Genomic DNA, 12,616 nt, shown 5'->3' with positions numbered 1-12,616 from the left:
ACTGATACTTTCATGAATATTTAATTCTTCAAAACTTGGACAAGACGCCTGCTCCTTGGTTGGCGCTCTGGTCCCTGAGGGGGTGACGCGGCCTTAGGTTTCAGAGAAGGGCTCACGCTCCCCTCCACCCCGCGGGTCCTTTCTTGCGACTGTCCCCCCTGCTTCCGTACTGTCTGACTCTTGTGAAAATCACGGCAGAGGCGGAAAGATGCCCCGTGTCCTCGGGCTTCTGACGTCCTCGCCCCCCTGCGTGCGTGTGCAGGGCCTCGCCCGCCGTCACTCCGAGGCAGCCGTGGGGCATCGTTGCGCGGGCGCCTGTTACGGGCTCAGCGGGCACCCGGGCGCCAGGCGCTGGGCTAAGGCGGCGGGTCGCAGGCACCGGCGCGTCCTCTGCCGCGGTCACCGCGACACCGTCGCTTCTGGCGCCCCCGCCCCCCGCACCCCGTGGCGGGACCAGGGGCGGCTGCAAGCAGCGGGGAAGTCGGGCCCTGGGCGTCGGGCGGCCCGGGGTCTGAGCCGGGACTGAGCCGGGTTCTGACCCGCTCGCAGCTCTGTGCCCGCACCCGGTGCCCGGCCGGCCCAGGCCGCACCCGCCACCCTGTCTTCAGAAAAGATGTCTCAATGACACATTTGAAAACCGAATCCCCTCGTGAGGACGATTCAGAACCCGGACACGTTGGTTGTCGTCCGTGGCCACAGAAGAGAAGAGGGGACCTTTCTCCCCACGGGTCAGCGCTGAGCACGCTCCCCTCTGTTCTGCAGCTGTGCCTTGCTTAATTCTCCCAAGGATTTTTAATTTATTTCGCTTATTGTCAGAAGCATCTTCCCCCCCCTCCCGCCCCTCCTTTTAGGAAACAAAATTTATTAAAAGAACTGTAATTTAAAAATTCGGAGCACCGCCGGCGTCCTTACTGAAGTGGACGCAAGAAATTTTACTGCAAGAAAGTGTATCTTGATCCCTGTAGCTGACTTGTCGTGTTCCGTAGTTTTCTCTCTGCCTGCACGAGAAGAATAGCGCCCGTAATGTGAATTTAAATGATACATCAAGCTAATAAATGTGGTTGGCCTAGCAAGTGATAAGCATAACTAATTCAATTTAAATGTCTTTTATATAAAAATAATGAACCAGTGCATTAAAGATTAAGAATGTTAATGCAATTAGCAAAAAATTAGCATTCAATAAAGAAGCATGTTGCAGTTTGGGGATGGATGATGATACATCATTCGATGACCAGATAAGGACTGAAGTCGGGGATACTTTATTCAGCTGATGTATACCTTAAACGTGAAATAAACAGAAATGAAAATGCTTTCTTTGAAGAAACTTTGAGACAACAGCATGTGACGTGTGGCCAGAAGGACGCCCAGGTCCTCGGGGGTTGCGCAGGGGACCAGGGCACGAGGCAGCTTAACCAGGAGCCTTAAAATGTGACGTCCCCTGCCTCCTGGTGGGGGGTGGGGGCAGCAGGTGCGCCGGGAGCGGGGGACCTGGGCGGGAGGGTGACCTTCCCCGGCTTCACAGGTGAGGTGGGCGCGGGGGGGGGGGGGGGGGGCGCGTGCAGTGGGGTCGCCGCGTGCACGAATGTCAGCGTGCATGTGGGCGCTCTGCTCCTCTGCAGGTGGACGGCAGGCATTCCGACGAGGCAGCCTTGATCCTCCACAGAAAGGGGTTCGACTGCCGCTTCCCCAGCAGAGCCACGGGGCTGCTCTGTTCCACGACCCAGGGAAAGGTGAGCTGAATGGGATTTTCTCAGCCGGCCTCTCCTCCAGAACACGTGCATGCCTGAACGCGACGTCCGTCGTGCCTGGGCCTTTAGTTGCCGGCCCGCGGGGCGTCTTCTCCCACGCCCCCAGCCCTCCTCTCGGGCTCGTGCAGGATCCTGTCGGTGAAGTCTCCGCGGGCCTAAGCAGGTGTTGTAGGAACTACAGCGGGGCAGGGGGCCAGGGAGGCTGCAGGAAGCAGGACACTCACCAGCCCCCCCGGGAGAATGCGGATCTCCTGATTGACCCACATCTGCACAGGGCCTCCTGGTGCCGGCCCGACAGTCCTCAGGCTGACCTTGCTGACCTTCCTCCAAGCCTCTCCTTGGAAGGAAACAAACGTCCAGGCTTCGGCCCCCGGCTCTGAGCAGGTCGTGCTCCGAGGACACAGTCGACTGGCACCGGGGCAGGTCTGCCCCTTGGGGGAGCTCAGCGGACCCCGCTCTTCTCCAAAACCTCACAGATACCCTATGCACCAGAATCCAGGGATTCGGTTCCAACCCTACAAATTAGGGTGGGTGTAGGATCTGACAAGGGGGGAAAGGAAAATATAGGAGAGGGTCGAAATCCAAGGGGGACCCTGGGATGTGATGCAGGGAGACACATCAGGATAACCTGCCTGGGTGAGAGTAGGACCTTCCCAGCAACCCCGCAGCCCTCAGGATGAGACTCCCTGGCACGACGAGCCCTCCTCCTAGCGGGCCTGTGTCCTTTCAGTCTTTGGAAAGGAGAGGAACCACGATTGTCAGGTGTTAAGTGTCGAGTAAAGGAGGATATGGATGTTCTTAAAGCTTGCTGGCTTGTAGGTGTTTTCTCTTTTATTGAAAAAAAGCCCCTGCACATGGTAAGTTGTAAGAAATATGGAAGGAGAGTGTAGAGCAAGCCGCCGTCCACCGGTTACCCTTCTCCTGGGTGGTCTGTGCGTCCAAGCACTCCTAGGTGTATCTCCTCTCCCCTACCCCCACCCCCTGTTATCTTTAGAAGGAGACTTTAAATACACTGTTGTCACTCTCCTACTATTTTCCACTGAATAAATACATAGATGTGCTACTAATCTCTCTTCAAAGTGACCTAACTGTGCAACTTTTTTTTTTTTTTTTTTTTTTTACCATTTACTTTCTAGATTTCGGTACAGAAGCTTTTCAGCATGTTTACTGTCGCAAGTCTTACACCTTCCTCATTATCCTTGATGCATTCACCTCCAGACGCCCGAAATATAAGCGAGATCAACTTGAGTCCCATGGAAATCAGCACATTCCGAATCCAGTTGAGATGAACCAGGCTTTCAGATTTGGATTGGGAAGCAGTTGTCTTTTACGCCCTTCTCGGTTTGACGTGCAATAAGGAAGCACATTATTTTAGCTTCTGGCTACTGTGAGGACATGAATTCTGTGATTATTACTTTTTTTTTTTTTTTTTTACCAGTACAGAAAGAAAGAAAGGAAAAAAAAAAAAAAAGCCATGCTCTAGCCAATTTTCTTTTTTTAAGTTCCATCCACGAACCACCACCTTCAGTATGAATCGATGCAACGACGAAGGAAGAAGTGTCTAAAGCAACCTCTCCACAGATTGTATCTCAGGTTAAATGCTAACTAAACTATATCTGTGTTGGGGGTTGTGAAGAGATTGTTACAAGTGTTCATGTTGCCGGTCCTTCATTAGTTTTACAAAAATACCCATTTTTACCAAAACGGAATTTAAAAAAAAAAAAAACAAAAAACTGGTGGGTAAATAGCTAATGGCCAAAATGGTTGCAGTCATTCCTACACAGTAGAAGAATTTCGTGTATTGAAAAATGTGGAAAAGTGCAATCCGTCAACCCTTGCGATCTCTATACATAGTTGATCTCCACACCTTTTTTCTAATGTACCGCTCGACCCCTCCCTTCTCACCCTTTGTACGTCTTTCCAGAAATAGCAGATTTTGAATCATTCAGTAGTAGAAAAAGAGGCATATTTTCATTACTTGACAATGTGGGATAGGTGCAATTTCTTCCATTGTCACTAAAATCGAAGAAGCAATTCCATAGGTACCGTGACCTCTTCTGGGTACCCGAGGTGTCTTTTTACGCGGCTCATTTGAATACAGAGGTTCGGAGAGGGGTTTTTCTATTTTAAAAAAATATAACCATATCAAAATAAATGTGCCTTATTTTTTTATAAGTCTTGTTAGATCTTTTTGGTGTCCATGTTGCTGTCTGAGGAAGCGGGGAGGCGGTGGGGGGCGGGGAGGAGGTGGGTACTTTCTACGGCCCGTGAGGTGCGTCCGTTTTGCCTGCTGACGCTGGCCACGTTCTGCTCTGTTTCATTAAATTTGTGGTGATGTTATTCTAAACATTTTGACTATTTGAATGTACTGAGATGTCAGAAAACAAAACAAGGAAGAAAAATACGTTAAAATACGCTGCTGCCAACAAGACTGCAGCTTGACGCTGGGGTTTTGTAACGTGCAAAACCCACACGCTGTTTCCGTTGGACGGGAGGGAGCTCTAGGAAGGAATGCTTTAAGGGGGACCCCGTTTTCAACCCCGCTTATAGGTAGCTCGTCACAATTTACCTTATTAAAGGACACGTGTGCCCAGTGAATTCCAGACTTCTGTACGTGCTCACCTGAGAGTGAGGTTCCAAGCCCATGTGCCATTACCGTACTTCTGATCAGATTTATTTGGGATCATTCTCAACGTGACACTCAAGTAAGAGCGACATTGGAAACACTTAGAATATTCAGTTTTAGGATAGAAAGGATTCATGGAGTCTGTACACTTTTGAAAAAAAAAAAAAAAACGCTCACTGTGTTACCTAACAAATCCAGCATTCACTGATTTTTAAACTTCCTTTTACCTCCTGCCCTTCCAACGTCTTTACAGAGAGAAGTTTAGACCTAACTTCTGTTTCACCACCACGTAGTCTGAGGATCATCTGTGGTTTCTTTTTTGTTATCAAGATGCAGCTCCTAAGATTATCATTATGTTAATAAGTCCATAAACTTTTTTCGCCTTTAATAACTAAGGAAACAATACTAGTGTTGATGCAGATATTATAAGGGAGTAATTTCATGCAATAAACATGTACTGTAAGTTTCCTTCCTCATTTTGGGGCATAACCAACTAAAAGAAGAAAAAAAAACTTCCTTTTTGTGGACATCTACAGATGTTTAGGATTGCCAGAAGCAAATCCCAGGAATAAGATGAGTATTTTCATTGCATCTTAAATGTAAAACCTTCCTTTGAGAGTTCACTGTGTCCTGTGGTTAAGTGGATGTGCTTAATCATCCTGGAAATTCTGATCAGTCGAAATAAAAAAAAATCTTGATGCAATAACAGTGGTTTTGCCACTCCTGGTTGTTCGAGGTGGATCTGTCCCAGGTCGGTCGGGGTCTTACTCAGTGTGCGTTGCCACCAGCTGTTCACAGGTAAAGCAGAAATTCTCTTTAAACCAGCAAGTTTCTGCTTTTTATTTTTAGAACAAATCATCAGGGAAATGAAGAGAGGATGCTTTTGCTTTGGGTTGTGGTCAAGAACTGATTAAATAATTTAGTGTCTCTGGCACACACTGAAAACCATAGACTTCAGTTGTGGTCTCGGTGGCATATTTGTTTGCTTAGGTTTTATTACATTTGTTATCGCAGATGTTCAGTTGAGCAAGTAGTTTGATTCCTTTCTGTGATTTTTTTTTTTTTTTTTATGTTTTGGGGGGAAAATTCGAGCTTTTACCTGCAGTGTTTGAGAACTCGGCATCCTTGTTTTCTTCAAATACCGATTAAAATAAAATGCTGTAAAACGTGTCGTGAAACATTGTAATTACCTTCCCATGTCTTTGTTGTACCTGTGCCAAGTGTTTTCACATTCCTTTGTCCGGAGGAAAATCTTTGCTTTCATTTTGATTATGTTGCTTATCTCGGAATCAAATAGGTTTTGATATTTTTCTCTTGGAAGATTTTATATCTTTTTGGGAATATGTAATATAAGATCTCTAATAAAAGATAAACCTTACCACGTACCTAGGCCTCTGGAGTGCTGCTTACCTCTTACGGTCTTTGGAAGAGTCGGGGGTGGACTAGGGAGGATCTGTCCTTTGTGTTCCTTTACGAATCACTCCTCCTTTGGCCCAGTTCTAGTTGGAACGTGCGGTTTGAGAGAACAAGGGGCAGATGGGGGCGGTGGTGAAGTTTGGGGGTGGGTTTGGGGTCGCCTTGGAAGGCGGAGTCCACGGTCGCGGGGGCGGGGGGCCTTCTGGGTCTGCTGGAGGGGCAGGGGCAGGTTCTTGTCGGATTCTATCTATCGCAGGACAGAAATGAGAGTCAAGGCAACACCTGAAGCTAAGAGGATCCCTGTGAGCTGATCCAGAAGGTACGGTGGGTTGGGAGCGTGGGATCCGGGGCTGCTGCCGGCCCGCTGGCAACCCCACCCTGTGTGGGAGCATTCTGGGGGGGCCCTCAGCGGGGGGTGGGGGTGCTGAAAGGTCCCTACGCCAGAGCTTCATAGGGGCTAGGCAGGCGTGAGGCTCGCTGCCTGCAGAGTTTGTGCTCGGTTGTGGTGACCCAGCAAAGAGGCTGCTGCACTTGTAGTCTCTGTGCCAAACTGTAGAAACTTAGAGAATCATCCGTAAAAAATTTCATCAGCAGATGATGAAAATTGCCTTCGGCTCCATAATACTTGATTATTAACATGCCTAAATCATTTGATTGTTAGAACTTGTTAAAGGGGCGCCTGGGTGGCTCGGGTCCTGATCCCGGGGTCGTGGGCCGGAGCCCTGCATCGGTGTCCCTGTGCGTGCGGTGCAGGGCCTGTCGCCCCCTCCCACTCTCCCTGTTGTGCCTTCTCTCTGCCAGATAAATCAATAAAATCTTAAGGAGGGAAAAGAACTTGTCAAGAAAGACGTGACTGTGGACTGTGCTTGCCTGCCTCCTGGTCTAGGTGGCCGCGAGTGGCCGGCCGAGGGGTGGCGGGGGCAGCAAGGCCCTCGGCCCACGGCAGCCCGGGTCAAGGGCAGACGGGGACCCAGGAGGCCGGGGCCAGGTGTACAGTGACGTCCCCCAGGGTCTGTCCTTACCTCTTGGTTTTGCTTTCCTCTCAGTTGTCCTCGTTGCCAGGCAGGGGCTGCACCCGTGGGGGCAACACGGCCACCTGGTGACCCCGGTGGCACAAGAGCACCTGTGACCTCCGGGCAGGTGACCCGGGGTCAGAGTCGCCGCCTGTCGTCTGGCTCGGGTGCTAATGACTGTGGTGAGGACAGAGGTTCAGACACGTGGAGCCACCTGGGTTCCCTGCTTGCGCCCCCCGGAGCAACCGGGATCCTGGGACCAAAGAGGACGGCGGGCGAGGTGGAGTCCTAGGTGGGCGACGTGCGGACATCGCGGAGGGAAAGCGGGTGCACGGCCCGGGAGGAAGCACGGTCGGTTCCAGTCCAGGAACGTTCGGTAGGAGACCAGACGTGAGGTGGTTGTGCAAGGACGCGGGTCTGATTCCGGAGCACACGTGTGTCCCCTGTAGGCCGTTGGGGAGGCCCCCAGGAGGGCAGCCGCCTGCGCGCCCCAGGAGGCTGCTTTCAGCAGGAACCCCTGGCCCCCTGGGGCGCCGTCGGCCGCGGGACAGGCCCACGCGAGGCCAGCTCGCAGGTGCCAGCATCTGGCCCAGCGGCCGCGCCGTCACCTGGAGACGGGCCGAGATGCAGCGTCCCCGGCCTCCCGTCACCCCTGCTGGGTCCCGCTCTGTGCTCTGCAGAGACCCCGGAGGACTCTGGTGCGCACTGAAGCCCAGGCCTAGAACGTTCCTCGGTAGCGGGGTTCCTCTCTGCTCTTCCCCAGCTCTTCTAAATAGCTCTTGGCCAGGACTCCCGTGTCCTACGGTGTCTAGGAGACAGCCCCTAACCCGTCCCTGGTGCCCCCCGCCCGGCCCGGCCACCTTCACCACACGGGCTCGGGCTCTGGCTCTGCCTCCTAACAGCTCACCTACCTCTGACCCTGCCCCCGTAAGGCTCCTTTTTTTCCCACATGGAAGCCAAAAAGGTAAAAATCGAAAAAAATTTCTGTTGAAAATTGTGTGTTTCCCATGATGCTTGGAATAACAGGCTTTTGCCGCGACCGAGAAGCCCAGCCTGGCTTGGGCCCTGCCTTCTGCTTCGTCTCTAACTTTGGGAAGGGGGCGGGGGTGTTTAAGAAACCCTTTCCTGACCCAAATCCGCCTTCTCTTCTACCGTTTTCCTGTCGTCTAGGACTCGTAGGGGGTCTCTAACGGGCCAAGATGATGCCTCTTGAGGGCTTTGCACTTGTTCCTTCTGCTTCAAAGTTGTTCTCCAATCTCCCCCTGGCAGGCGCCTTATTATTGTGGTTTGGTTCAGGCATCATCTTCCCAAGAATCTTCCTTGAGTGGCCAATTTAAACTCGTCCCACCTCCACTCCCTGGGTATTTTTATTACATTGCTGCTTCTCTCCTTAAACAGAGCCAGACTTGAAATGATGTTGTTTGCCTTCCCCACCAGAATATAAGCTCTCCTGAAGGCAAGAACCCCAGCATGTGTTCTGTGTTGCATCCCCCCCACTTAGAACAGCAGGCGTTCAGAAAATATTCATTCGGTAAATGAAAATATATTTACCACCAGTAAATGTTGTGAAAGAAGAATTATAATTTTCAGAATTACAGTTCTTTCAAATCCCTTCCATCTTAATCTGTTCATGTTCTTTTCCTGCTCAGAAACCTTAAGGAAGGCCCCATTACCAGATACTAAAGCATAGAGGTTTCGAGCTGCATTCCTAATCTCCCTGAAGCATGTGACCTCCCTACGGAAGATATTGTCGCAGCTTAACGACCAGCCGTTGGCTCCCGGGCCAATAAACCCTGATTTTATTCATATCCAGATACTCATGAGCTTCAGGAGGTGAATTGCTCTTGATCTAAATGAGTCATGATGATTTTCTCCTCCAGGCTGGATGATGGGTTTAGGAATGGGCATGAGACACAACTTTGGCCAGTGAACTACCATGGCAAGTCAGCTGGGGGCTCCTGGGGGAGACTCCTCCCTCTTCAGAAGGAGAGAGCATCTTACCCGCAGAGGGCAATGGCATACGTGTCGGTGCTGGAGCTGCTGCAGCCTATTTTTGCCACCCTGCAGGGACCAGCCTGAGGACAAAAGCCAACTGGATGACTGAGTGAAAAAAATGAGGAGAGCCCAGGTCCCTGATGATGTTGAGCAGCTAAACGAACCAACCCCAACCTTATTGTCATGTGAAATCATGCCGAATTACTATTTAAGCCATTTTGAGTTTAGTGTTTTGTTAGAGCTGAAAACATTGAAACTGGTGCTTTCCCGAGTGGGTGCATATTTGTGCATATTTATGGGTGCACCGGGTCCTCAGAACACATCCTCTTACTTTGTCTCTACTGCTCCCCCCACCTTGCCTGTTTTGCTCAATGTGTTTAATAAAATATATTTAATACTTTTCAGATCTTGATGTTTGGAATGTCTTTTAAAGAATTAACCAATGTGGGGCATCTGGGTGGCTCAGTCAATTAAGCGTCTGCTTTCAGTTCAGGTCATGATCCTGGGTCCTGGGATTAAGTCCCACGTCAGGCTCCCTCTGCCTCCCACCATCCCCAGCTCATGCTCTCTCTCTTTCTCTCTCTCTCTCAAATAAATAAATAAATAAATAAATAAATAAATAAATAAATAAATCCTTTAAAAAAGTGTCAAGTGAATTAAGGATGTGTACTAGCAACATGCCTGAAGATTGCAGAGCTCCTTTGGCTCGTACACTCAGTGTTTCATTTAACTTCAAATGTGGGATTGGGGCTTGCTCCTGTGTAGCGAGATGAACCTTCCAAATGTCAAACAAAATCTAGGAGGCAGAGGAGAAAAAGACCAAGGGGCTGAGGTGGGAGCCATGAGTTGGTGGGAGTAGACTTTTTTGAAGTATGTCAGCTAATGCTTTAAATATTTTAATATTTTTTCCGAGTAGATGTAGATCATTGAAAGACTATAAGTGAATTTCTGAATCTCCAAACAGGCGAAGGAGGCAAATTGGAATAGTGCTGTTTAAAAGGGCATATTTTAAGGGCTTTGGATGGAGCCTGGTGTTCTTGGCTCATATGCTCCATATAGCTTTCCAATTTTTTTATTCACAAGCTTAGTCTTGGGGCTCATTTTCTGGTCCCAAATCTAAATAGCAATGCTACCAAGCAAGATGTGTCTCTAGAGTCTGGATGTATAAAACTCCTGACTAAAACAAATGGAGCCTTCGTTGGTTGGCTTTCAAAGCATGATCTGAAGTTGCAGTAAGGCCTTTGTTTTGGTATGAAACTCCCCTCTGAGGCAGAATATCAGAGCACTTGCCTTTCTTGGGATGGGTTTCCTTCCCACACACAGGACTGAAATCATTTTGGGCTGCCTGTATGGAAGTGAGCTCTCAGGAAAAACAATTTGACTCATTCGTTTGTCTTCTTAAATGGATTTTTAAAGTGCAGTTAATAAGATTGCTTTGAAGTTAAAATCTATTTTCTTAGGTAAAATCTACAAATTAATCCTCATTGAATTTATGGGGCTCCCCTTAATAGAGCCTGAAGGTAATCTGCTTTAGATTTTGCACTGAGCTTTCAGTAAACATTAACTGAAGTTGTCATTTGGGCAAGGTACCTGTGTGAGGCTCTGAGGGAGAAGGATGTTAGTAGTTTTGCCCTGGGGTCTAGTAAAGGAGAGAAGTCCCGTACGGAGTCAAGATGCCATCTGATCAGAGAGCAAGAGGCCACGATAGCGCTGGCAGCACTGATGATAGATATTTGGTGTACAGGGGAAGGAGCCTTTGCTTCTGTCTGGAGTGATGAGGAGGGAAGGCAGGGAGGTGGCAGGAGCTGAGCTGAGCCTGGAAGGATGTATCACCACCAACTAGGTGTGGGAGAGGAGGTGACACGACACCAACAGCCACCAAAATGAGACATCCCAAATCTGGTGGAAGTTTCATGAAGGAAAAATCACTAGAATTTAACCTGGAAACGTTTTTGCTGGATTTAAAGACTCATTATTATCTGTATCTAAGCTTTGGACCCTACTGAAGAAAATGGATATACGGTAGTATGCCCATGAATATTGATCTGTTGGCACATTGAAGGATACGTGAAAGAAATGTGTGTATCATTTTCAGGAAGCTTTAATGCAACTTCACATAGTTGCCAAAATTGCAAAGAAAAGGACGCCTATGTCTCTGAATGTGTGACACTTATTGTAGCCATGTGGTGCTGGATTAAGGCAATTATAAAACGTTTATTTCATATATGTGAATCTATCGACTCTAGAGCTCTGTAGCAGTGATACAGTGAAGACTTCCCGTGTCTAATCTAAGCGTGGACAGAACAATTTCACAGGGGTTTTCATTGTCCACAGTCTACTTCAGGACTGTCTCTAGGGTTTAATTTGTCAACCATAAATTCAGGAATATTTGTCACCTAGATAAGAGGTTAAAGAATTAATGAGACACATTATTAAATACTTTCAGCTTTAAAAGGGTTTAATATTTTAAAGTTTAGTAGAACCTTGTCATAATGCAATCTCTTGGGCCTGTGTCATTGAAACATAATAATTATGAGGTTTTATAATTCAGTAAAAGCTACAGTAGGTGAAAGATTAGCCTACCTTATCCTGAATTCCACCCTATTTGCATGAGGTGAGATGAGTAATGTTTCAACAAAGTTGAAGCCTCAGTTCCTACAGTTTTAACAAGTAGTGGGGAAATGGAACTCCGTGAAGTACAAAATTTCAAATTAGAAGGAGACGCAAGGGGCAGGGTGGGACCAGCAAAAAACGACTGGTCTTTGAAAGTATGCACCTGGCTTCATTAAAATCTCTAGAAATAAACAATGAAAGTGAAAGCTGTTCAATATTTTAAAAGAAACTACCTATTTGAGCACCTGGTGTCAGAGAGCCAGAAGGCTGTAGGAGTTCAGACCTTGCCAGGGTTCCAAAGAGAAGACAAACTGTCTATCTCAGGCATACAGAGCCCCAGGAGCTCAGAGTGTGATGTTACCATCTGTGTGGTTGTGATCATCAGCTACCCAGTAATGTTCATGAAGCAGCAGGGAGGCTCATGGCAGTGGACACATTTTGGCGTGTCTGGGGGCAAGGGGGAAAGAGGGAATCCTAAACGCTGATTCCTTTGTTTCTCTTCCTTTTTTGGAAGGTATGGTAAAAAGTAAAGTAGTGGCAAAATTATATTAAAAAATAATAATAGGGGCGCCTGTGTGGTTTGGTCGGTTAAGCATCTGCCTTCAGCTCAGGTCATGGTCTCAGGGTCCTGGGATCGAGCCCCGTGTCAAACTCCCTGCTCATTGGGAGCCTGCTTCTCCCTCTCACTCTGAACCTTCCCCCTGGCACCCCACTCATGTCCTCTTTCTCTCAGATAAATAAAATCTTTTAAAAATAATAATTGCCAACATTTATTACAGTCTACAATCCAAAGTTAGCTACTGCCTGTTTGTGTCAATAAAGTTTTATTGGAACATAGTGCTACCATTTGTTTACATACTTTACATGGCTGCTATATGGCTACGAAGGCAGAGTTGAGCCATTGTAACGGAGACCACATGGCCCCCAAAGATGAAAAAGTTACTAATGGTCCTTTAGAAGAATAAACCTCTTGTCCATCTGACTATTGAGTCCACTTGATGTGGAATCCTTGGAGTTGTCATTCCAGGGACCATTTTAGTTATAAAAGAGAATGGATGGAGTTCCTGGGTGGTTCAGTCAGTTGAGTGAGGGACTCTTGGTTTTGGCTTGGTCATGATCTCTGGGTCCTGGGTCCCGCAGTGGTCTCCACAGTCAGCGTGGAGTCTGCTCAAGACTCACTCTCTCTCAGTCTCTCTCTCTCTCCC

General features: G+C 48.3%; 1 protein-coding gene across 1 annotated transcript in view; it reads left to right on the top strand.

Annotated features, from left to right (window-relative positions):
- The window catches only part of MAN2A1 (mannosidase alpha class 2A member 1), a 161,947-nt gene extending 156,188 nt beyond the window's left edge, over nucleotides 1-5,759 (top strand). Inside the window, exons 21-22 of the mRNA XM_025438203.3 lie at nucleotides 1,620-1,730; nucleotides 2,885-5,759. Of these exons, the coding sequence (XP_025293988.1) occupies nucleotides 1,620-1,730; nucleotides 2,885-3,037 (264 nt within the window). The 3' untranslated portion in view covers nucleotides 3,038-5,759. The remainder of the gene's footprint in view (nucleotides 1-1,619; nucleotides 1,731-2,884) is intronic.
- Nucleotides 5,760-12,616: the final 6,857 nt, after the last annotated feature.

The sequence above is a fragment of the Canis lupus genome, chromosome 3, assembly GCF_003254725.2.
Source record: "Canis lupus dingo isolate Sandy chromosome 3, ASM325472v2, whole genome shotgun sequence".
In the NCBI taxonomy this organism is placed as follows: domain Eukaryota; kingdom Metazoa; phylum Chordata; class Mammalia; order Carnivora; family Canidae; genus Canis; species Canis lupus.
The sequence above is the reverse complement of the archived record's forward strand: the minus strand, read 5'-3'. Positions and strand labels throughout refer to the sequence as shown.